At 43.3% G+C, this 22378-nt stretch overlaps 1 protein-coding gene across 5 annotated transcripts in view; it reads left to right on the top strand.

The window, feature by feature from the left end:
* Positions 1 to 22378, top strand: part of PTCH1 (patched 1) — a 72181-nt gene that overhangs the window by 24531 nt on the left and 25272 nt on the right. For 4 of the 5 annotated variants that reach the window (XM_086685166.1, XM_086685164.1, XM_086685169.1 and 1 more), the window contains 12 exons: positions 4986 to 5175; positions 8534 to 8603; positions 8701 to 8792; positions 10196 to 10394; positions 10686 to 10807; positions 11582 to 11729; positions 12557 to 12688; positions 13097 to 13252; positions 13908 to 14006; positions 14780 to 14905; positions 21176 to 21294; positions 21968 to 22370. In XM_086685166.1, the coding sequence (XP_086541292.1) occupies positions 4986 to 5175; positions 8534 to 8603; positions 8701 to 8792; positions 10196 to 10394; positions 10686 to 10807; positions 11582 to 11729; positions 12557 to 12688; positions 13097 to 13252; positions 13908 to 14006; positions 14780 to 14905; positions 21176 to 21294; positions 21968 to 22370 (1856 nt within the window). The remainder of the gene's footprint in view (positions 1 to 4985; positions 5176 to 8533; positions 8604 to 8700; positions 8793 to 10195; positions 10395 to 10685; positions 10808 to 11581; positions 11730 to 12556; positions 12689 to 13096; positions 13253 to 13907; positions 14007 to 14779; positions 14906 to 21175; positions 21295 to 21967; positions 22371 to 22378) is intronic. The other variant, XM_086685165.1, reaches the window with a different exon arrangement.

The following is a 22378-nucleotide window of genomic DNA, read 5'->3' as shown; positions in this document are numbered from 1 at the left end:
GTTTGATTTAGGGAGGAAAGGATCAGCAGAGCTTGAGCAAGAACTTCTTTGGGGAAGTGATGCTTTTTACCCCAGCTCTTTCAAAGAATTGGTTTAAGCCTCAGATTTCTGGAGAATTTGCAGGTAAAGAGGCCTAAAGCTGTGTACCCTAGTCTCTCTAACCCCCTCCTCCAAATCAGGCCCCTCTGGGGACCCCAAGGAAAATGGGGGGCTGTTACTGCCACCCATGAGGTTCTACTGAAAAAACTATCTCCTCACAGTGGCAGTAAACACTGTGGGAAGCAGTGTTGTCCTTTAAGCAAAAATGCCAATCGTTGTCCTGTGTAATACTCTGGTGCAGGTGCATTCTAAAAGCTCTAGCTATGAGCTTGACACAGTCTGGTATATGGAATTCAGGACTTCTAAACTCATATCCTCAACTAGTGCTCAGAAGCCACAAGGCTCTCTCCAGGCAGTTGGACTAGGGTTGAGGGTCGGTTCCACCTCCTCTCAGCTGGGGGACCTTGGGCAATTGCAGCTACTTTTCCTCTTCTGTAAAATAAGAGTGATGATACATGCCCTGTGATGAATAAGCAACAGAATGAGTGGATGAGTTCAGGGTTTGGGAAATTTCATAACACATTGTTAACACTCACACCAATTTATGAGGTTAGTAGTATCATTTTCATCCCATTTCATAGAGAAGGTTACTGAAGCCCAGTTATGTCACAGGGACTCATCCCAAATCTCAGTGCTGCCTTTCTGGTCCTGGTTCCCACCACCTGACTGTCCAGTCAGCTTGCCCAAGCTTGATGAGGGAACAGCACCGCACTGAGCAAAATATTTATAAATAGGTAAAGAATGAGTGGGAAATGGGTTTGCAGATGAAAAACATACACAAATGTAAAAGGCTATTTCGTGTCCCAGGATCCTGAGACAACATTTTTCATGAGTCTTGTTCAAAGAGTTTGATTGTTATTTTATTGTTAAGAGTTATTGCATTTGGAAGAAGGAAAAGAATATAAGAGGACTTTAGAATTTAATGAATATGCATGTTTTGTTTTGTTTGCGTTGAGCTTTTTAATTCAGATCCCTACCAAGTACCTTTCTTATTTTTCTCTTTTTGTCACATGGAAGTCTTTAATTATATGGGTTCTTTGCAGAAAAATTAAGAAATAGTGATAACCCTCAAAAAGGGAAATGGGTAAATATTATCCATAAACCACCACACAGCAGTAGTGGCTGTTCACATGGCTGTCAGCATTCATACATCTACATCACAAATACTGGATCGTATGGTTCATTCTGCTCAGTAGTCGGAAATAATTATGCAGTATTTCATGAACAGATTGTTTTTTAAATAGAAAGGACCTTGACCTTCAACATGGGACAGAGAAGGGAGAAAAACCATCTCCCCCAGACTGCACCTGTAACTTCAGTCGCTTGAAATGGGGTCTGTGGGGCTTCCTGCTGATGGAGCATCACGCTGATGTGTGATGAGGAAGACTCACAAGAAAAGGAACAGCTTTGGGCTGTCACCCCGTTGTGATTTAGGATAGGCATTTGCTAGGGTAGCAAAAATCAGGGGAGTCCATAAAGTTGCTCTGTCCAGAGAGGTTTCTGTTTCTGGTAGCTTGTTCCAGAGCACCTTGGGTGAATACTGATGTAAGACCATACGAACGCTGAGCAGCTTATGACACAGGTACACCCGAGAAGGAGCTAAGTCTACCAGTGCAACCAAATGAATGACATAATTATGGTCTCACCAAGCTCCAGCCACACTGGCCTCCTTTCTCTTCCTGCAGCAAGCCAGACATGAGGGCTTAACAGTTGCTGGTTCCTCTGCCCAGACACTGTCCCCCCCAGCTCATCAAAGTCAGCTTAAATGTTACTTCCATTTAGGTCTCCCCGGGCTACTCCATTTGAAGGGGGCTTAACCCTTCCCCACCACCCAGTAACTATCCTGGCATTACCATCTGTGTTGCCTCCAAGGCACTTGTCATCCCATGAGATTATCCTATTGATTTGTTTGTCTACTGCTTGTGTGCTTCACTGGCCAGCAAGCCTTTTGGAGCAGAGAACGCACCGGTCTCACCCCGCATAGCACCCCACTGTGTAGCACACAGCAGGCACCTTCATATGCTCACTGGGTGAGTGTTAGGACTCTTTGTCAAGTAAAGCGGATGTCAATGAAACTTTTTAAAAAGTTACCATATAGTTTTGCAAAAATAATAGATGGAATGTTAAATAAAATATGGCCATGTCGTATGTAAAACCGAACTGAACGCTGCTGAAAAGTAGGATACAGCATAGGTGCTGGAGGCCATTCAGGGTTTTTGAACTCCAGTTGCTCAGTCTACCTATGATGAGAGTCTTGGTTGAAAATGATTGTCACATTAGCAAAATATTACATTTATCACTAGAGCAAAGAAATGAAGGAAGAAAAAAATATTTTCAGTTCCAGAGACATGATAGACACCTTTATTAAAAAATATACATCTTTAAATATACATTTTAAAACATCTAAAAAGTGACACTATAAAGCCCTTGAGGTACGTTTTATATCTTGTAGGAAATAGCATCATTTTTGAAAACCCCTGTAATAAAATAATTGCTCGAATGTGAGGTTGGTCTGGAAGATGTAGACAGTTCTTTTCAGGAGCATGAACCTTGCATTTGATCTCTATTTTTGTGTGCACTCGTCTCTTGGATCCTCACCTTATCGGTTATAGTTAGAGGCAGCTGCTATAAAGCAGGAGAGGTGGGAGGGAGTGTCTGTGGTCCCACTCTGTTGATGTTTGTTTTTACCTCATGGTTGAATTCACCTGAAGCTCTAAGCGTCAGGAAACATAAAGGAAGTAGGACTTTGTAAGCAGAATGAGGGATCGTGTGCTGTGCCAATGCTTCAGGAGCTGGTAGAAATATAGATGATTTATAGGTGTGGGGTATTGATGTCAGGAATATAGCCAGGAAAAAGGAAGGAGTTGAGGTTTTTTTCAAAAAGGCTATTTGGAGATCTTGGCATGGCAGTCTGTAGCTTTTCAGAAGTGACCTCTGGACTAATAATTGGCTTTTTAGCCTCAAATAGCCTTTTTATCTCCAGAGAATGTGGATTGAGTCTAATTCAGTTCTCTAGTTAATTGCTTGAAATAATACATTGTGATTCCTGCCAGAAGGAGCCAGACCCTGCCTGCAGGCAGCTTTAGAAGAGCATCCTGAAAAGGCCTAGGACTTCATGTAAATTTATCCTTTGTTGCAAGTTTCCTATGTTTTCCTGTGGTCTTTCTTTAACTTCAAATTGATTGCAGTATCCTGGGCAATTCCCCAGGGCATTTGTCAAAGTTTTCTGCGCAAGGAATCTTAATACTTTCTGTAACTGATAATATCCTTCCCTCTGCCCCTCCCCATTTCTCCTTGCCCCTCCCCGCTCCTTCTTCCTCATCCTCCCCCTCCTCTCTCCTCTTGGACACACCCAACAGTATGTTGGGCCTCACCTCACAGTATTCCGCAGTGGCCTTGGCCATCTGCGTGGACCCACACACATGATCCTGCCAGTCTGTGAATCTGGACTAGCTTTCCTAATGAGGGCATTATTTGCTTTTTAGCCTGCCCCCTTGTTTATAAAATATGCCAAGAGAGCTAAACAGCCCGCTGTTCCCAGTACTTCCTTACTTGCCCAAACCAAATGTTTATGTCCTTGAATGCTAAACTTGAAGAAAAAGGATTCCTCCTCTTGGGAAAGCTTACCATGATTGCTGAAGGCTCTTTCTACACTGTAGCTGAAGGCCTGTTTCCCAGTAAACATGCAACTTACCAGTGACTTTAGGAACTCTTCAGACTCACTGTTCAGACTCATCAGCTGGCCTTGGAGTGTGTGTGTGTGTGTGTGTGTAGGGAGGGGGAGAAGGGTAGGGGGTGCTGCTTGCTCTAGGATTGTCTCTCTCCTGCCTTCCCAGGCCTTTCTGGAACAGCCCCTTCCCTGTGACCATATTGGATCAAAGCATGCTCTCCAGAGCACTCCCAACTGCATCCCCCCACACCTACCCTGTTGGGAAGTGACACTCCCTCCCAACCCCCCCCCCCCCCCCATACCTCCCAGCCAGGTCCAGCATTCTGAGCTTGGCTTATTCTAAAGCCATAGTTGAAATATAACCTAAGACCTGAGAAAGAAAACAAAAAGCGTACCTTGTTGCCCTCACCTGTAGCATGCCCCACTGTGGCCAGCCTCCTGGAGAGCCCGGTGCTACTGGGGCAAGGCTTCTGGGCTTGCAGCAGGTTCAGGATCCCTGGGGAGCTTCTGGAACACAGGCTGCCTGCTCACAGGCAACTCAGAACCTGGTACCTTTGTTTCCGGATGCTGACCAGGTGAGTCTGATAGAGCCAGGATCCAGAGACTGGCTGTCCTGGCCACAGCTGAGACATTTGGTTCCTCTCAAGTACATCTGATGTAAATCACATTATTTATCTTCTCCTGGCAAGTTTTCTGCCGAGCACACATTTGCCACCTTTCTTTGTTTCTTTTTCAACAGGGAGAAACATTTCCTTGTTACCTTTACTAGATTATTTAGGAGGAGAGTGTAAATTGAAGCCATTTATCTTGAAATGTGCTGCCGGGGCACATTGTTTACACAAGTGAAAGAAATTGTAACAGGGGTATTTGGTCTTGTCTGCAAGGAAAAGGTGTCTCAAGTTTTCCTTCCCCTTCCCCCTTTATACATATGGCACATTAGTTAGAAGGTGCACAAAGCACGTATGCATTAGGTTTGCATATGCAACAGACAGGACAGTTGTTCATGGCCTTAGTATTTTTTCCGTGTTGTTTTTTTTTAATTGGTGAAATGAACATTGCCAGTAATAATAAAGTGAACGTTATCCCCCAAACATCAGCCCTGCATTTTCATGACCAGAGATAATTTATCCTGTATCCTATACCTCTTAGTGAGATAACAGAACATGAATTCATGGGGATATTTCTGTTCTAATTGAAACCTGTACATGTTTGTCAGTTGGTGGACGAGTAAGTCGCGAATTAAACTATACTCGCCAGAAGATTGGAGAGGAGGCTATGTTTAATCCTCAGCTCATGATTCAGACCCCGAAAGAAGAAGGTGCTAACGTCCTGACCACGGAAGCTCTCCGACAACACCTGGACTCCGCCCTCCAGGCCAGCAGAGTCCATGTATATATGTACAACAGGTAAGGTGGCGGGAAGAAGCGGCTGGTTTTACTAAATAAGGTTGTGCTGGAAATATGCTTCCAGTGTTCAAGTAGTTTTCTGATAAGTGGGATTTTCTTAAATCTTGAATTTCATTTCTAGAGTTTGGTAACAGATCAAATATGTTATAATGTATTTTCACTAAGTATCTTGGCACTATATACCCAAATGAGTATGAGTTTTCAAGCAGCCATTTGGGTGGCTATACAGCCATTCTGAGGATCTTTCCTGCTTAAGATATTTTTGGAGCAGTTACATTTTGAATTGCCTTTAGTCAAAAAGACTGAGAAAAGAGGGGCATCTGAGTGGGGCTCAGTTGGTTAAGCATCCGACTTCGGCTGAGGTCATGATCTTGTGGTTCGTGGGTTCAAGCCCTGCATCAGGCTCTATGCTGACAGCTCAGAGCCTGGAGCCTGCTTCGGATTCTGTCTCCCTCTCTCTCTGCCCCTATTCCACTCACGCTCTCTCTCTCAAAAATAAATAAACATGAAAAAAAATTGAAAAGAATGAGAAAAATGAAAGACTTTATGTATGGTTACTTTGTATTCACTACAGATATTGACAGCATGTGTCACAAAGCATATAGCGGTTGAGTCACTATGGTGAATTCTTACTGACGGGTAGGCAGATATGGTGGAATTATATATATATATATTTTTTTAATTTTTTTTTTCAACGTTTATTTATTTTTGGGACAGAGAGAGACAGAGCATGAACGGGGGAGGGGCAGAGAGAGAGGGAGACACAGAATCGGAAACAGGCTCCAGGCTCTGAGCCATCAGCCCAGAGCCTGACGCGGGGCTCGAACTCACGGACCGCGAGATCGTGACCTGGCTGAAGTCGGACGCCTAACCGACTGCGCCACCCAGGTGCCCCAGATATGGTGGAATTATAATACAGCCTCACAAAATATTTCCCTTTAGCTTCAAAACTAACTTAACAGTGCTGTGGGTATAATAAAAGCATATGAAGAGTTCGGGAACAAAATTGACAGTCCTTCTTCTCTATTTAAACAGTGCGTTATTCAGGGCAGGGACCACATCGTGTCCATTCTTCCACCCCCAGCATTTAGATCAGAATTTGTTGATTGACTAACTGCCTAGATTGATACATTTGAACTGGATCTTCTCCCTGAACTATTGGGATGACTGTCACTAAACCCTGTTTTCAGGGGACTGCTTACTCAGTTGGCATTTGCCTAACCCCAACCTGTCCCTCACCTCTTAACTGACTGGTTGATGATACAGTTTTTCACAGGGGAGGTGAGGAAGTGCCACTGTATACCTATTCAGAGGCCAGGGAGAATGAGGGGAGAAAATAAAAGGAAAATCTGTACTTGTCCCTGCTACGGTAACCTCCACTCCCCATGGTCTTCACTGGATTGTCTCTAAGACCCATCTAGCTGGAGACAGCACCCTAAGGTCCAGCATGAGTCACATATCTTTGACATGCTCTTGTTTCCTCATCTGTAAAGTCAGTTACTGATCAAGTGTGGTCTATTATCCTCAGGAGGTTCTGAGAACAAGATATATAATGTATGAAAAGGAAAATGTAAGAAGGTATTCTAGCACTCTTGTCAAGCAAACTTGGCTGGTGAGCACATCCCCGATCTTATCAGCACATCCCTCCCATTCTGCAGTGGAAGCAACTCCCCAGGGCAGTTTTGCAGAACTTTCAAGTAGAGGCCCTGCTGGGAATTTGGAAATAAATAAGTTCCAGGGCCACTGAAAGCATGCTGTGACCCATTCTTAACACAATGGGACCCTACCTTGAAGGACTTGTCACTTAGACACTTAAGGAGAAGATGTGAGTGTCTGTACAATGAAATTAGATTCTTAATCTGAGATGGAACCAGAGAACTTTTATGTGTTGGAATGAGCTTTAAAGAACACCTAGTTAAACCCATCTCATTTTTTAGATGAGAAAACCAGGAATTAGATTAACTGGACCATTTGTCCAAGTTCATACAATTTTTAAACACTAGAGCCAGTTTTCAAACCCTTTCTTCTGGCTCCAAGCCCAGGGGCTTTTTTAAGGCACAGCCATGACCTCTCAAGCAAGTGTAAATGAGTTCACTGATCAGGTGATATTGACAACCCACTCAGGCTAGATGGTCTGTGTTGATGCTATGTGGAGTTCAGTATAAACATACACATAGATACATGAGTAGGTGGGTGGGTGGATGGGTGGGTGAGTGGATGGAAGGATGGATGGATAACTTGGGCCCTGCATTAGGAGCCAATGGTCTAGTTAGAAAGAGGAAAGTATCACACCATAGATGGGCATGTACGAAGCCAAACACAGATACTCCCAAGTCCAGGTGCTCCACGTATCAAACAGATCAGACCAGCAGTGTTCTGTGGTTCATGAGAAAGGAGTCATTTTCAATAGCCCTGGGCAAAAAAAAAAAAAAGCCTAGTGGGAAGGTGTGGCATTTCAGTGAGGACCCTGAGGGATAGATGCGAAGGTTCCACAGGGAAGAGGGCTAAGTCCAGAACATTCCTTTGGGTGACCAATAAAAAAAAAAGAAAAAGGAGATGAATAAATAAATAAACTAGAGCAATTTAGAGAGACTCAAAAAAATTTTTTTCTCTTGGATTTCCCATCCCTATACTTTCCAAATTTCTTCTTTTTTCAAGTTAAACTCCCTGATACACTTGCAAAGGCATGTGCTTATAGAGCATTTTTCTAGAGATGTCAGAGTTCTTTAGTATTCTATAGATAGATGATAGATAATAGAGATAATTGGTGATCAGTATATTTAATAACATTTCTATAGAACAAGAATAAAAAAACTGTAAAGTAGGAAATCTGTCTACCTGGCAATGCTGTTTACAGCATTCATGGTTCAGAGCAGAATTCGTTTGGAACACTGTCTGTTAATAAGGACGTTAACTGCCAGTAAAAATAAGTCAGTTACGTTTTCCCACCTAAATATATGTTAATACATTATAAACCTTACTAATTAGTCTCCACGTATTTTGAATTTGTGATAATTCAACTGAATTATCTGCCCTGAAGTTGTTCAGTGTATGTAGAAAAGCAGATAATGGCGTAAACAAGATTATTGGGAGAACACTTAAGAAAACAGGACTTTTCAAGTACTTTGGTAGCATTCATTTACATAAGCACCCACATGTTAATTACAATTGAGTATTATCTATTCATTAAATTAAGCTTGTTGAGTCTTTACTTGCCAAAAGTTGTGTTCATTTTGACAGATACCTAAAAGTGATCAAAATTGCAGTTCTTTCTATATGTTCTGTTGTCCTGATTTTGCATGGATTTCCATACTTTATTACAGTGACAAATGTTTGTCTCTCCTTTCTATTTTAATAGGCAGTGGAAATTGGAACATTTGTGTTACAAATCTGGAGAACTTATCACAGAAACAGGTTACATGGATCAGGTATATTTTCTTTTTTTGCATACAATTCTCAAAAATTCCTCAATGCTATGCAATAGCCTAATGTGTGGCCTATTTTTTTTTTTTTTAACTTTGACAGATAATAGAATATCTTTACCCTTGTTTAATTATTACACCTTTGGATTGCTTCTGGGAAGGGGCAAAGTTACAATCTGGGACAGCGTACCTACTGTAAGTGTGTGATATCATTTTCTGATGTCTGATTTCTGAACTTTAGAAGGTTTCTGTGATGTTACTTCATCATTGTTTATTCTGTTTTAGTTTTGAACAAGAAATAAAAACATTGAGATTCCATGGGCATGTTTTGAGTGAATAGTTGGGGGAGAGGGGATTTTAGCAGAATGTTTTTCCTCTTTTCAAAAAAAAAAAGTTCTGAAGGCATCATTAAATTTCATTCACTTTTACCAACCTATTTATATGCAAATAAAATGCAAATTATTTCAGAGTATGTATGATTTTTAACTCTTTAATAAGATATTTGCAGTTTTGCTGACCAAGCCCTTCCATAGGTTTAGTTTATTTTTTAAGCAGAGAATTTATTAGTGCGTGCATGTCAGAATTAAACATATTGAGTTAAAGTTCAAGATCTTCCTGTGAAGTAAAATACTAACCTTTCTTTGGATCACATTAATGGCATTTAAGGGGGAAATCCGCTATCTTTGAAGGCCGTAGCAGGGGATGCTTCACAGTTTAGCAGTTGGATATTATACATACCACGTCATTTAAGGAATAATTGTTAATCAGTGTAGACATTTTCAGTTAATTATGCAAGAGTTCGTGCTTGGGTTATTGTTTCTGTCCTAGCTTGCACATATCTGCAAAAGCAATTTGCAGTGGCCATACCCTGACCTTCAGTGTACAGTTTTAGATGGGAAATAAGGGGTTTTGTGTTTTCTGGTTGGGAGATTCTGAATAATGACTTCAGCCTGGTTAAGCAGCTACAGTGTGGTTTGAACCACATAACAGGCAGCCAAAAGCCTTTCTGGTCTGTCAACAGCACAAATTCAAAAGTGAGTGTGGGGGGAAGTGGCCTTGATGGTGGTGATGGCAGAGGCAGCGGGGGGCTTTCGGGGTCGACTGCCAGGCTGTCAGAGAGAGCTCATAAGTATGGGATTATTAAAGGTAATGGAGATCAAATATTTTGATTGATGACATTTACAAAGCATTTATTAGGCTGGCAAGTGCTAATTTGACATTGTGATTCCTTCTCCCACCCACCCCCCACCCCCCCTAATTTTGGATCTCAGTCTTTTGCTAGGAAGTGCCCTTTGGCTAATTCTGTAGTAGGTATTAAATATGACATATCAGCCAGTAAAGATTCTTTGATCACTTCATTAATTTACAAGCTCTCTGCTTGGCATTTTTGTTCATGAATTACTTTCCTGACTCAGGTTTGCATACAGATACACTGGAAAGGAGCATTTATTTTGTATGCCAGGGTCCCAGAATTGCAGCACAACCAGAAAGCCTCATGCAATCCAGACACAATATATACAATATACGCCGTCTTGGAGGCTTGGAAAAGAGGCTTGGAAGCCTCCTTTCATGGTCTCGCCTCCTAATTTCTTTCACAGAGGTAAGCCTCCTTTGCAGTGGACAAACTTTGACCCTTTGGAATTCCTAGAAGAGTTAAAGAAAATAAACTATCAAGTGGACAGCTGGGAGGAAATGCTGAATAAGGCCCAAGTTGGTCATGGTTACATGGACCGGCCCTGCCTCAACCCGGCTGATCCAGACTGCCCTGCCACAGCTCCCAACAAAAATGCAACCAAAGTGAGTACAGTCCTCGATTCTTTCCTGAGAGAGAAAAACTTGATGTCTTTCCCCCATTTGGAGTTCTATTATTTTCATTTTTAAGATTTGATTCTTAACGACTTTTTTTGTCTATGGAGCTAAGTTTGTTTATAGAGCTAAATTTTGCTGTAAGATTTGCCATACGCCTCTCATTAGCCTTGTTATTAATGTTCTCTCTGAAACAAACAAGCCCTTAAAGCACTGGATTTTAACAAGGCATGTGACCTGCCTACTGATTCCCGTAATTATGTGGCTGTCTTTTTATTTTAGCCTCTTGATGTGGCCCTTGTTTTGAACGGTGGATGTCATGGATTATCCAGAAAGTATATGCACTGGCAGGAGGAACTGATTGTGGGTGGCACAGTCAAGAATAGCACTGGGAAGCTTGTCAGGTAATCCAACATATGGAGGAAAAATCCAAGCCGTCTATTTTTTGTCCTTTCCTCAGAAACCACTTCCCTTCTGACATCTGCAAGTGTATTTGCATTAATACCTAACTGTTATCCTAGCTAGCCGCCTGGTGTAATAGAATCTTAGGAAATATTACTGGACCAGACCAGCTTGAAAGAACACCTTGTGGGGAATTTTTCAAGAGGAGATTTGTTGTTTTCATTGAGACTCTAGTTAGTGACTATAGGTTTTTAGAAGACCTGTCAGGTAGAAGATCAGGACAAGTGTAAAGTGGGCAGAAAACATTGGTCATAGCCAGTGGGGTGAAATGCTGTGACAGCTAAACAAGAATGATCCTCTGTGCACTTGCGGACTCTGCTGCGGCAAGCGTCAGGCTCTCCGTCTGAGATCTGTCCCTTGGGAGAGCCGTCGTCTGGGATTTCTGCACAGGCAAGCACGCAGCGCTGAGCCCAGCATATCTGGTCAAGCTATCTACTCCCCGACCCTTCCTGTTTCACTGAATAGAAACTGAGAAAGGAAATTGCCTATTAATTTAATTTCGGGGTATATCTGTAAAAGGTTTGTAAGGTTACACCTTTAATATGGTACATCAATCTATTAAATAAAATAACCATCAGGTCCTGTTTAATGGAAACATGTGCTCACATAGAAGGAGAGAATGGCCACAAGTGAATTGGGGGTGCTTGTTTGTGATTCTAAGCTGTGAGAACTACTTCCTGGAAATGCTGATGTTGTGTCTTTACCACCCATCACAGTGCCCATGCCCTGCAGACCATGTTTCAGTTAATGACTCCCAAGCAAATGTACGAACACTTCAAGGGGTATGAGTATGTGTCACACATCAACTGGAACGAGGACAAGGCAGCAGCCATCCTGGAGGCTTGGCAGAGGACGTATGTGGAGGTAAATCGCCAGCATTCCGATGCCTACCTTTGAATCTGGGTACAAACCCCTTAGTTACTAAATACTTCATTGTAGCAATGTTTTAAAAGATTTTTTTTTCATTAGAATTTATTTTCAAAGCAAATTGTCATTTTGGGTACTTGGTGGGATGGAAACTTTTTTTCCTTTCCTAGATAGACATTGAAAATCTTAATGTCTGGGTGATGCTAATTCTAATTGGGATGCCTGAAATATTCTGAGTAACCAGTTGTGAACTCCAGAACTAGGCATAACAGTGTTTAAAACAACAACAACAACACTTGGTTAGCAAGAAAAGGTGTCTGGAAAACATTAGCAAGGCATAGAATCTATTCACAGCTGCAGTCCCCTTGGTTAGGTCATATGACAGGAGCTGGCCTTTGTTTCCCAAGCAGTGACCTCTGCTGAGCTGCATGTGACCTTTTAAAAATGGCCAGCAAACAAAGTGGGGAGGAGTCACCACAGGAATGAGTTATTTTAGATTAGTGGGGAGCCGAGGGGACCCACAGATCAGTTGTACAGTGGCAGAGAGGTGAATGGGTGGAGTAAATAAAGCTTGGAGTGGGCTTCAAGGATTCTGGCTCACCGCAGCACCAGATTCTCACCTGATTAGCAATGGCCTTCATTGTTCCAGGCCCAGGGTCATTTCATGTTAGTCCAAGTTCAAACCTGGATCATGTAGAACTCTTTAATGCATCAGAAAAAAGTGAGGGTTGAGTGGAGGGGGCATGTCCCCCAAGATCTGTGCTGTCAAAGCCCATTGAAGCTTTAATTCCATGTCGGACTTTATCCTTATGTTGTGACCACAGGTAGTTCATCAAAGTGTCGCCCCGAACTCCACACAGAAGGTGCTTTCCTTTACCACAACGACCCTGGACGACATCCTCAAGTCCTTCTCTGATGTCAGTGTCATCCGAGTGGCCAGTGGCTACTTACTGATGGTAACAGTCAATTCAGTTCTCCTGGGGGATGGGGCGGTTGGTTTGGTTTTTAGTTTTTATCTTTCCATGACCGCTCCTGCTTTTTAACTGCTCTTAACACACACGTGCATCCAAGACAGAGAGAGCTCTGCTTCATAACGGTTTCAAAAGTGGTCGTGTAAAGCGTTTTCTCCCATTTGTAGTTTGCCCATCTCTGACTCATATCATTTCATGTGATGTCTGTAATGTAAATTTTTTGTTGTTGTTGGATTCAATAAGTTCTACTTTTTGATTTGGGGTGATGGGTGGGGGAAAACATTAGAATCCTTACACATTCTAATGTTTGGCTTTTGTTTTGTGTCTCCCCCCACCGCCCCCCATCCCCCCTTGTTCCTTCACCTGCCCCCCACCCTGTGGTTCTGCTCGCAGCTTGCCTATGCCTGTTTAACCATGCTGCGCTGGGACTGCTCCAAGTCCCAGGGTGCCGTGGGGCTGGCTGGCGTCCTGTTGGTTGCACTGTCAGTGGCTGCAGGATTGGGCCTGTGCTCATTGATCGGGATTTCCTTTAACGCTGCAACAACTCAGGTACTAAAGGAGACATCCATCCACTATTTATTGACAAACACCCCTCCCCAGGCTTAGCCCTGCGACCTCCTATGTGTCCCTGTCACCTAAAGAGTCTTCCGTCCTTTGCCACCAAGATGCCACACTTCGGGGGAGGGGGCTGCTGCCTCAAAGTGGAGCTCTTGGCAGTGGGGGGGGGGGTGGGTGGGTCTGAGTGGGCTTGTTGCTTGGTTGAGGCACTTCACTTATCAGTGAAATTAAGACCATTTATTAGAGCCGTGGTTCCCAAACTTAGGTGTTTGCTAGAGTCACCTGGAGGGCTTGGACAACTCAGACTGCCCGGCTCCACCCCCAGAGTTTCCAGTCATCACTTCTCAGTGATGCCAGTCCAGGGCTCATGCTCTGAGATCTGCTGCTTTCCATGAGTCAGATTCTTTCTCATTTATTAATTTTAAAAAATATAACGGAGCTTAGAAATAGAAATGCACAAGATCTCCTGTGCGCTAAAACAGCTCGATCTGGGGGATTTAAGCCTCAGAGAAAACTAGATTCAATGGTGTGAGCTGTCCTTTGGGGAGCTTGGTGGGGGGGGGCTCTGGTAATGTTTTCAAGGGCTCGGGAGTGGTCAGAATTGGGCTTCACACATCTAATCTGCTGCCCTTTGTTTTTGCCGCAGGTTTTGCCATTTCTTGCTCTTGGTGTTGGTGTGGATGATGTTTTCCTTCTGGCACATGCATTTAGTGAAACAGGACAGAATAAAAGAATCCCTTTTGAGGTAATAGAAAATAAAAAGAAGAAAGCTTTGGGGACAGCCAAACTCCCCTCTGTTCTTGAGTTTTTGTCCTCTAATTTTCTGTAATCTGGCCCAATAAATATTTCAGTCCCAAGTCAGTGACGTGGTACTGGCTCTAAATAAGTAAAAGAAGTTAGAAGAATCTCAGAACACTTATTCTAAGGCCCAAATTTGCTTTTCTGTTTGTGTGTGTGTGTGTGTGTGTGTGTGTGTGTGTGTGTGTGTCTCACTTTGTCCCCATCACACCCTCCCCCACACCTTTTTTTTTTTTCAAGTGTATTTATTTTGAGAGAGAGCAATCGAGGGAGGGGCAGAGGGAGAGAAAGAGAGAAAGAATCCCAAGCAGGCTCCACACCTTCAGCACACGGCCCAGTGTGGGGCTCAAACTCATTAACCTTGAGATCATGACCTGAGCTGAAATCAAGTGAAGACATTTAACTGACTGACCCACCAAGGTGCCCCTCCCCCACACCTTTTAAATCTGAAAATTTTACTTAAATCATTATCTTGCAGCTCTGTGCTTTGGATGTCAGAGCCGTGAACAACACATAACCATGTAGATAATCCTGAGAACTTTCTCAATGCCAGTGTTAGGGGGTAAGGCAGAGATCGCCCTTTCTTTCTTACACCCCAATGTCAGCATTATCGACTCTCTGCTGTCTTACTTTGTCATGTATGTGAATTGTTCACACGGTCTGTGCTCTGAGGGCACCCTGTCCTGTGCAGTTTTCAGCACTGTGGTTTCTCGTGCTCAGGACAGGACTGGGGAGTGCCTCAAGCGCACGGGAGCCAGCGTGGCCCTCACATCCATCAGCAACGTCACTGCCTTCTTCATGGCCGCATTGATCCCGATTCCCGCTCTGCGGGCGTTCTCTCTACAGGTGAGTCTCCAGTGATGAAACCTATGGTGAGCACCCCACATTGACTTTTCTCCATTAACACGCTTCTAGTACTGCTGTAGCATGTACCATATGGAGCTCGTGTGGGTGGGTGCTTCTTTAAGCCATAACCCTCACAGTCCCCCTGAAATACAGCCCAGGGTTCTTCCCTTCCTTTTAGTCCTGTAGCCCAGATGCCTGTGGCCTGAGTGTCCTCAAGACCTGGTGCCTTAGGGAGCGGCTCTTTCCTTTACAGTTAAACTAAAATGACACCAGAGCTGCTCCATATAGGATGCCAGGAAGCCCCTGCTCCAGATATCCAGAAGTCCTCTGGTCTCATCCACAGTGCGGCCAGCTTCTGGCCATCCCTGCTTTGAAATCCCACTCGGTTTCTGTGCTTACCCCAACATGCCACCCTCTGTCTATTTCCCTAAAGCAGCCTCAACACAAGGCAGTTGTACAGAACACACTTCATTGACTATGAAGACGAGCTTGCAGTATAGACCAGGCTAGGCGATCACTTAGAATTGAACACATGGGGGTTATAATGGGTGCAGATCCTCCCCCACTCCTGCAGTCCAATCTACATATAACATTTTTTTTTTTTTTTCTGAGAGAGAGAGAGGCAGAAGGAGAGGGGGAGAGAATCTTAAGCAAGCTGCACGTCCAGCGCAGAACCCTTCATGGGGCTCAATCTCACAACCATGCAATCATGACCTGAGTCAAAATCAAGAGTCTGATGCTTAACCTGCTGAGCCACCCAGGCACCCCTGCATATAATTTTTGACTCTCCCCAAACTTAACTAATAGCGGCTGTTGACTGGAAGCCTTACTGATAACATAAACAGTCAATTAACACATATTTTATGTTCCGTGTGTTATATAGCGTATTCTTACAGTAAAGTAAACTAGGGAAGGAAATGTTATTAAAATCCTAAGGAAGAGAAAGTACTTTTACAGTGCTGTAGTCTATTTATTGAAAATAGCCTCCAAGTGGACCTGTGTAGTTCCAACTTTAGTTGTTCAAGGGCCGGCTGTATTAGCTTCCACTGTGCAGATGTATTGGCCACCCTCTGCCTGCAGGGGGTTCATTGGTGGGCCCTTGCTTGCCAGCTCTCTCCTAGTTCCCCCACAGTCTCTTCTGTCCTCTCCTCTGCCTTCTTTTGGTCTCCTCGTCCCCTCTCAGGCTGCACAAAAAGACTCAGAATTCCTTTCCCTTCCTTATGCAGAGCAGTTTGGCTCCTGCATTGTTCTCCTTCCAAACTAGGCCCTTTCAAAGCACCAAGATATTTTTTGAACAAAGAGCCAGCTTATGTGAACGGTAGGAATGGAGAGCTCCCTGGGCTGGGGCCATAGCAGTGGTCCATTCTGTGCTTGGCCTGCAGTGCCGGTATCGCCCTTCAGCTGCTTGAAGCCCCCAGGGATCCGGAAATCGATCAGCACAGCAGGTGAAAGCTCACCGCCCAGTTTGAGATGTGGCCTTCCTGAGCCCGAGATGGTTTTGGGTTTTGATGTCTCAAAGACGTTATTGCAGTTTTGTGAATTAAATTCAAATTTTATCTTTCTTTTTCTCTTACAGTGTGATACGTAATTTATGAGATGGCCAGGTTTTTAAAGGAAACTACCTTTGGTGTCACTTTTTAAGCCTTATTACGTCCGTCGTCTTCATGTTGCTTTACTCTTGTAAATCACCAAAAGGTGATTGTGACCAGGAAGAGAAACGGACAGATGATAAATTATGTTTCTCTTTATACTTTGTCAACACGCTTCGCTCTTCTGTAGTCTTCATATTTGAATTTCACTTCACTAATGGCTAATAAAGACCTAAGCAAGTAATGATGCTACTGAATTTGGGATGCTAGACTTAATATTTAGTGTAAGACAAGACATGAAAAAAGATTTTTATACCAGTCACTATGACCACCACCCCCAAAAGAAAAAGGGTTTATTACAAAAATATATATAAAAATAGAAGCAGTAAGTGAATTAATGAATAAAGGTAAGCCTTTAATGACCAAAGCACAGGAAAATGAAAATGTAAGTGCTCAGTAATGTGGAAGATGAGTGAACATTGCCACTAAATTATGGGTGCAACCAAAGTTCTAGAATGCCTTTTTGCATGGGCATCTGCGCCCCCACATTTTGTCTCCCATTCTTATTACATATAGAGCAGATTCTAGTATTGAAAAATTGTTATACTCCTTGGACAGTGGGACCCTGTCTCCAACCTCTCTCCTTTTCTGCTTGCCTTTTTCTCACTGTTCTTTATTTCCGCTCTGCCTCACACTCCTTCTTTTCTTCTTGTGTGTGTCTCTCATTTTCTCCTCTCCTCTCTCAGTATGCACTGATGATTCATCAAGACATACTCTCCTTTAATGATATCCTATGGTGTGGTGCTGAAAAGCTACATGAGTTGTCCTTACGTCTTTTAGAAAATCCAGTGCGCTAAATTCTCCCAAGGTAAGCACCTTACCAAGAAGAGAGGAGTACTGTGAGTTTTTTATTTCTATTCTGAGCCACTGGGGTACCACTTTAGAAAATTGAAGACTTCCAGGAGTCTTCATTTATTAAAGACTGGCTCCACCAAAGCACTGGCTCATGCTCTGTCAAAAAACTAACAAAAGCAAAGAAAAGGAAAGAAAAAAGAAGATAATGTAAAAAGAAAAGAGACAGAATGTGTTTTGCAGTAGCCATCAGAAATTTACATTGGTTTCCTTTTAAATACACTGACATTCAAAATCGACCATTAGGTAGCTTCTTCTCTTTCTTTTAGTGAATAACATTAAGTTGTGCCTCTGGGTATTCATTTGTGTTTATATTTTCAGGATACTACAGATTAAGCCTCAAAAGAGCTGTACAGTGGTTCGGTCTAATAATAAGTCCATGTTAATTTAGGATTATTCCCTATGGAAATTTTCCAATTGTCTAACTTTACAAAAATAAATAGAAAAATTTTCCCCAAAGAAACCATCTTAGACTTCCTTGTCAATGTCCATCCATCTGTCCAAATACCACCTCTGTGCCAGAAAGCAGTGGCTTTGGTAACCAGTGCCCCGCACTGGCTTTGCTGGTAACTGAGTGGTGTTTGTTCTTCAGTGAAAACTCCCAGAACAGAATGTCTTATTGTTCCAGACAGTATGAGGGTTTCAATGAGGGCCCCCCTAGGCAGGGCCCAGTTGTCTCCGTGTCGCAGCAGGGCCACCATGGGTGGGTTGCGGGGGGCAGGGTGGAACACGGAGGATGGGGACATTTCCCTTAAGCACCGGAATTAGAATTGCTTGACAGTGCAAATCATCCCCATCATCTTTTCAGATTTTCTACAATTTCTTAAACTCCCCTTTGCTCCAGCGATTACACGTGTCCCTTGCTGAGAGACCTTGCAGTTATTTATTTATTTATTTATTTATTTATTTATTTATTTATTTATTTTTACTATTTTAGTGCACTTGAACAGGGCACTGAAACTGTGTCGTTTTCTTGTCAGAATATGTGCTACCTGTGTATGTAATATGCCACTTGACAGTAAGCATGGGCGAGATGCTACACTTTGGAGTTCTGGGGTTCTTCATTTCCCCCACAGACTCCTCCAGTGGATATGGCTGTTACCAGATGTGTTCCACAGTCACTGTGGAAGCATCGGTGTCATTCGGCCCAGATCACCTGGGCCACTTGCGTTCCTCATCCTCAGGAACTTCTGTCCAGAGTGAGGCCCAGAGTGTTCAATCCGCATTCCACCCCTGAATTCTGAACATGCCTATCGTAGAAAGAAAAGCTGAAGGGATTCCACCTCTGGGACTGAATTTTCCTGAAAAATCTCCTTGAGAATCAAATCCGTTCTTCCCAGCACCCCTGTGGTCAGATTGGTCAGGAGTCCTAACCCCGCCTGCATCCATCCCCTCAGGAGGTGACCAGGTGACAAGAACTCCCAGGTCTCAGGCTGAGGGCTTTGACATCAAGCCTGTATTTAAATTCTGTTTACTCCATAACCTGAGGCAGGTGACCATCCTCTGCACCTCGGACTCTCTGTTAGGTAATAGTGTCAACAGCAGTAATAACGGCTGACCTGGTTGCTGTGAAGACCGGATGAATCATGTGTTAATTCCCTGGTCTCTCATTACTCCCCCTTTTACTCCTTTCTCTTTTCCTCCACAGAATTTTACGTGTCCCCCTCAGACACCGCTTGTCAGTTTCCTCCACGTGGTACATCCTTCCTCCTTGCCCCCCAGAGTCCTATTTTTGTCTTCTACACCTCCCAAGTACCTGCCTTGACCACCCTCTGCCCGCCATCCCCACACGCACCCGCACCTGCACGTTCTTTCCTCCTCTGAGCTGCTCTGAAACCCTGTGCAAGCTTTTACTACTGTATATATCAGCCTGAATCATAATTTGTTTAAGGGTCTGGCTGTGTCGGTCCTTGGAGAGCACCAGGATTTTGTCTTATTTCTCTTTTTGTCTTTAGTACCCAGCTCAGTACCTTGCCTTTTCTTTTTAAAGTATTTGCCTCTTGGATGAATCCTCCAGGCAAAATAGTGATTTGCTTATTAAAACAAGTCTGACCTTCCATACATTAGAGTGGTTAAGTCCACAGGTTTCATATGTTTTGAGTTGATGAGGAATCTCAAAGCAGATTAAGAAGAGAGAAGTTATGTAATTTTTAGCAGAAGACTTGATAATTTTTTGGTTTTGTAGATTTGACAGGGAATAAATTATTGAAGGTCCCTTTCCAGAACTTAGACTTGCTCTCTCGCCTTGAGCATAAATTCACAATTACTATGAAAAGTTTTTTGCAAAGTTCTCTTCTAATTCTGTTAGGTATCAGTTATAATCAGTCAGGTTTTCTTTTCTCACCTGGAGATTTACCCAGTTGGAGAACGTTTTAGAACTAAGTAGTTCTTCAGAAAGCTTCCTAAGAATTTTTAATTTGCAAAAAATTTTCTGATGATTTCTTGGTTACTTAGCATTCCAGTTGCTTTTTTTCTTTATTGTGCCGCTTCTTTCCATGCTTTTCTGAAGGGGAGAGCCCTTTCAACTGTCCTCTGTTGACTTTCCCCTATTAACAGCCCAATTGTATAATTTTTACTAGGTCAGCAGGAGATTTGCCAAAGCACTACAGAATCTAGCCCCATGTTTATTCTAGGTTATGGAGTGACTTTTGAATCTGTACTTATTTATTCTGCATACTATAATCACACGCAGGAATTTCTTTCTGCCTTACTCTCCTTGACCTTTTATGTTACTGTGCTCACATACCCCACAGGCTGCTCCAGAGGCTATTTGGAATGTGCCTATTAAAAACCTCAGGGGATGTGTTTGAAATTTTATTTCATGTTTTAAAGGTGACATTTTTGATATACCCAATCCACTTTACATATAAATATTCTAAGTATAAAATCAGAGTTGCGTGAAACTCTTAGAAATGTTCTGAAAGGGGAATGTTTGTTTTATTTTTTATTTTTTTTTTTTTAATTTTTTTTTTTTCAACGTTTATTTATTTTTGGGACAGAGAGAGACAGAGCATGAATGGGCGAGGGGCAGAGAGAGAGGGAGACACAGAATCGGAAACAGGCTCCAGGCTCTGAGCCATCAGCCCAGAGCCCGACGCGGGGCTCGAACTCACGGACCGCGAGATCGTGACCTGGCTGAAGTCGGATGCTTAACCGACTGCGCCACCCAGGCGCCCCGGGAATGTTTGTTTTAAATTAAAACATCTCAAGTATATTCTGTATTCTGCCTTTGTAAATTTGGTTTGGTTAGGTTGCTACCAAGACACTCATTTCATTCCTGTGTTTGTACATCATGGGTTCGTGAAATTCTAAGAGATGGAAAGGATCAGAACGATGGGGCCTGTTCTAGTCAGATGGTCTCTTAATGATGGAAGAGAAGCAAAATGATGAGAAACTCCAACATCTATTTCAGCTTTCTTTCATTTCCTTACTGAAGTGTTTATAAAGATGATGTTTAATTTTTTTTAATTTTTTTAATGTTTGTTTATTTTTGGGAGAGAGAGACAGAGCATGAGCGGGGGAGGGGCAGAGAGCAAGGGAGACACAGAATCCGAAGCAGGCTCCAGGCTCTGAGCTGTCAGCACAGAGCCCAATGTGGGGCTCGAACTCACAAACCGTGAGATCATGACCTCAGCCGAGGTCGAATGCTTAACTGACTGAGCCACACAGGTCGCCCAGAAAGATGTTGTTTAAAACATCTTTATTTTCAGAGCAGTCCTCTGGCATATTGGTGACCTCTGCTTTTTTTTTTTTTTTTCCCTGCTTCTAGGCGGCTGTAGTAGTGGTATTCAATTTTGCTATGGTTCTGCTAATTTTTCCTGCAATTCTCAGCATGGATTTGTATCGACGGGAAGACAGGAGATTGGATATTTTCTGCTGTTTTACAAGGTACAATTTCTGGCTGCTGTGACTTTTATTTGTTGGGTACAAAGTGGTAGGGTTTAGAGAGGTCTTTAGTCTGTGGACTTGGAAGAAAATGTAATCAACAGGGCTTATACCAGCGTGATGGAGGCAGAGGAGATAATGGACGGAGGATGCTTTTTTAGGGATATCGAAAGACTGGGGCTCTCCCTGCCCCCTCTGCCCCGCCCCTGCCAACAGAAGACACAATCACAGCCCCAGGGTTGTGATGTGCATGGCCATTATTTCTCCTGTGGATCAGTTTTGCTGATTATCAGGAGTGTGTCATATCTGTATGGATTCAGGCAGAACAAAGGTTTGAAAACCAACCATCCAGAAAAAATACACCCCTTTGGGTGTTGTGGGATTGAGGGGGGGGTGTTTTGGGGCAGTTTTTAGGAATTATGCTTTGAAGGGGTTCATCAGCGTGTAACTTGATTTTGTCAGCCAAATTCAGGTTCGGCCATCCATTTGGCTTCCTTTGACTTACTAGTGTCTATGTCCAGATGGTTAAATCAGGTGACGTGTGAAGTTGAGCAGTACGATATTTTCCTCCTAAATCAGAGCTATGTAAAATGGATCTTGTCAGTCATTGGCAAAAATGAAAGCACTTTGTTTCCCTGTTTCAGTTATACCACTGCAACATATTTTTCCCTCTCAGCCCCTGCGTCAGCAGAGTGATTCAGGTTGAACCTCAGGCCTACACGGAGACTCACGATAACACCCGCTACAGCCCCCCGCCCCCCTACAGCAGCCACAGCTTCACCCACGAAACCCAGATCACCATGCAGTCCACAGTACAGCTTCGCACAGAGTACGACCCCCACACGCATGTGTACTATACCACTGCTGAACCACGCTCTGAGATCTCCGTGCAGCCCGTCACCATGACCCAGGATACCCTCAGTTGCCAGAGCCCCGAGAGCACCAGCTCCACGAGGGATCTGCTTTCCCAGTTCTCGGACTCCAGCCTTCACTGCCTTGAGCCCCCCTGCACCAAGTGGACACTTTCATCTTTTGCCGAGAAACACTATGCTCCTTTTCTCTTGAAACCAAAAGCCAAGGTAATCTA

The sequence above is a fragment of the Puma concolor genome, chromosome D4 (genome assembly GCF_028749965.1).
Source record: "Puma concolor isolate L17-30 chromosome D4, mPumCon1.1.hap2, whole genome shotgun sequence".
In the NCBI taxonomy this organism is placed as follows: Eukaryota; Metazoa; Chordata; class Mammalia; order Carnivora; family Felidae; genus Puma; species Puma concolor.
This window is presented reverse-complemented; position numbering and strand designations above follow the sequence as displayed.